This window comes from Trichechus manatus, unplaced genomic scaffold (genome assembly GCF_000243295.1).
Source record: "Trichechus manatus latirostris isolate Lorelei unplaced genomic scaffold, TriManLat1.0 scaffold00026, whole genome shotgun sequence".
Classification (NCBI taxonomy): Eukaryota; Metazoa; Chordata; class Mammalia; order Sirenia; family Trichechidae; genus Trichechus; species Trichechus manatus.
This window is the reverse complement of record NW_004443962.1, coordinates 10,265,149-10,268,137: the sequence shown is the minus strand read 5'-3', so window position 1 is coordinate 10,268,137 and position 2,989 is coordinate 10,265,149. Positions and strand designations below refer to the sequence as shown.

General features: G+C 43.8%; 1 protein-coding gene across 1 annotated transcript in view; it reads left to right on the top strand.

The window, feature by feature from the left end:
- Positions 1 to 2,989, top strand: part of PARP14 (poly(ADP-ribose) polymerase family member 14) — a 62,539-nt gene that overhangs the window by 34,708 nt on the left and 24,842 nt on the right. Inside the window, exon 12 of the mRNA XM_023728680.1 lies at positions 4 to 100. Coding sequence (XP_023584448.1) covers positions 4 to 100 — 97 coding nt within the window. The remainder of the gene's footprint in view (positions 1 to 3; positions 101 to 2,989) is intronic.

Here is a 2,989-nt window from a genome sequence, read left to right as displayed (position 1 = left end):
GTCGTTGGAGGAAATGATGTCAAGAAATCTGTGTCCTGTGTTTTGCAAGAGTGTGAAAAACGGAATTATGCGTCCATTTGCCTCCCAGCCATTGGGACAGGTCTGTAGCGTCTGGCTGTCTAGGTTCAGTCCCCAGGCATTTGGTGTGGAATCTTAATGGAGCTAATGCCCAGTCTGAGTGAGAGCAGCTTCCTCACCTCAAGGCAGCCCTTGAAAGAATAAGCAAAGCCTGTGGGTGGTTTAAAAGGAAAAGAATGAAAACTGAGGAGAGTTTTGGAACTTCGAGACAGAAAGACAGGAAGCAAGGGGAAGGGAAGTGAGGGGAGGGGCAGGATATGGAGACAAAGGAGGGAAAGGCTATGTATGCCTCATTCCCTTTAATCTGTTGCCTTCTCTTTGTTTCACTTCCCTACATATCTTCCATTGTTTAGTCCTTAACTTCCTCCTCTGTCTTCTCTCCATGGAGAACTGTTCACTCTCAGTATGTCAACTTCCACCCCTCTGTGGAGAGGTTTAGATGAGTGCTTCCAGCCCTGTTCCATCTCCTCCTCAACAGTCTCCTGGGTCAGTTGACCTTAGGGCATCTCTATGTGGAGGCTTCTCACTCACCAGAACCTACTGGCTCAGGAACTCAGCTCTCCCCCTTCCTCTTTTTAGCTCACTTGCCTTCTTGGAGTTTCTTGTTTTCATCAAACTATATAATGATTGTGGGATTGACTAATATATATGGATGCTGCTTTGGGTTTATCATTAGTATGGTGATGCTCTTTGAGCCATTTTCCCAAGAATTGGAATCTATATGCATGGATTAGGATTTCCTGCTTGGTCTCTTTTATGAACTGTAAGAGAGCTGGTCAGGGGTGGCACACACTCTGAGGCTTGAGTGGAATGGAGCTGACTGGTCCTGGAGAGAGAGCACTCAGCATTGGATCTATCATTCCATTGCTCAAGAATCTAAGTTTCTCAGACTGGCATTCTAGGCGCTCCAAAAATTTAGCCTCAATAAACGTAACCATCCTTGCCACCTTCAAGAACTTCTTCTAATCCTCTGACCCATATATTGCTTTTTGTAATTCTGGATTATTCCTCATAATATTCCCCCATGGACTGCTATGCCTACTTTATTGTCTTTCTATTTCTAAAAGCATAATTTCTGATCCCTTTGTTTTCATTCCCCTTGGGGTAGCATTCCTAGCCATTAACCAGCATTTTATCTATCTGTCTGTCTGCTTTCCTTTCTTTATTTCACACCCACAAATGAATAAATCAGGGTTAGCAGTTTCTCCTTGCTTGTCTTCTTCACCCATCTCTATCTCCATCCAAGATGGTCCTTAGACTAATGGATGAGGGAGTTTTCTCCCTTAGTGGTGTTTGAGTTGAACTGGGACTGAGATCAAGATAGCCTCTGGCAGTAAAGGAAGCCCCCTTCTTGTTCTTCAAAAACACCTGCATAAGAGGAGAGAATGGGTGGTCAATAATACTGCAAGCAACTCAAGCCCAATGCAAACTCCAATTCATCATCTTCTCCCCCAATGCCCGGCCTTCCTCTTATATCTCCAATCATATTAAAAGCATCACTTTCCATCTAGAGTTCTTGACTCTACCCTCTTTATCATTCCTATGTTCATTAGCTTATTAATTAATTTGATTAACTAGTTACTAAGTACTTGCCATGAGCCAGGCACCATGCTTAGGCTCTGGAGATAGATGGCTAAGAAAATGGTCCAGTCCGCAGGAGCACCTAGTTTAGTGTGAGAGACAGATATGTAAACAAACAACTGTAGTACAGTGTGGCCCATGATAGAGCAAAGGTGTGTGGGTAGTGAAAGAGGGGGAAGGAGGGGTCAAAGATAAACACAACTGGTCACTAGGTCCTGCTGAGTTTACCTCCTAAATGTCTTCTGAATCTGTACACCCTAGTCTTCATTCTGGCCTCCGCTTTGTTCAGCTCTTGTCTTTTGCCTAAATTTTTGTTATAGCCTCCTAACCAGACCTGTGCTGCCTGCTGCAATGCCTCCTCCACACCCCTCCAGAGACATCTTTCTCAGAAACAGTTCTGTTCCCCTGAACATGGCAGGCTGAACACATCGTGTCCTTGTTACACACTTCTTTCTGGCATAGCTTTTCCTTCAATTCTCCATACTTCCTCAGTTGAACACCTGTTAATCCCCACCTGTCCTCTCTATCCTAAGTGCTAAGCTGAGCATCTGCCCTGTGATGGGATATGGTAAATGTTTGAGAGTGAATGAATGTATTTGAGCATTTGCATTTAAATTCCATATACCTGGGATAACCATGGTGTCTTAGTTATCTAGTGCTGCTATAACAGAAATACCGCAAGTGGATGACTTTAATAAACAGAAGTTTATTCTCTCACAGTTTAGGAGGCCAGAAGTCTGAATTCAGGGTGCCAGCTCCAGGGGAAATCTTTCTTTCTCTTGGCTCTGGGGGAAGGTCCTTGTCATCAGTTTTCCGCCGGCCTAGGGGCTTCTCAGCTCAGGGACCCTGGGTCCAAAGGACATGCTCTGCTCCTGGTGCTTCTTTCTTGGTGGTATGAGGTCCCACTCCTCTCTGCTCGCTTCTGTCTTTTATATCTCAAAAGAGACTGACTCAAGATACAACCTAATCCTGCAGATTGAGTCCTGCCTCATTAACATAACTACTTCTAACCCTGCCTCATTAATATCATAGAGGTTAGGATTTACAACACATAGGATAATCACATCAGATCACAAAATGGAGGACCACCACACAATACTGGGAATCATAGCCTAGCCAAGTTGACACACATTTTTGGGGGACACAATTCAGTCCCTAACACATGGCTTTGTAAAGGAGAATTTTCTTCTTTCCTTGATCATATAATCAAAAAAGTAGAACAAACCCTCTTGGTTAGTTTTATCTGGGCACTTCTCACAATTGTCTACATAGCCAATTCAAAGAGATCTACTCTCATTTTCTACAATAATGGTGGGTACTCTCAACAAGG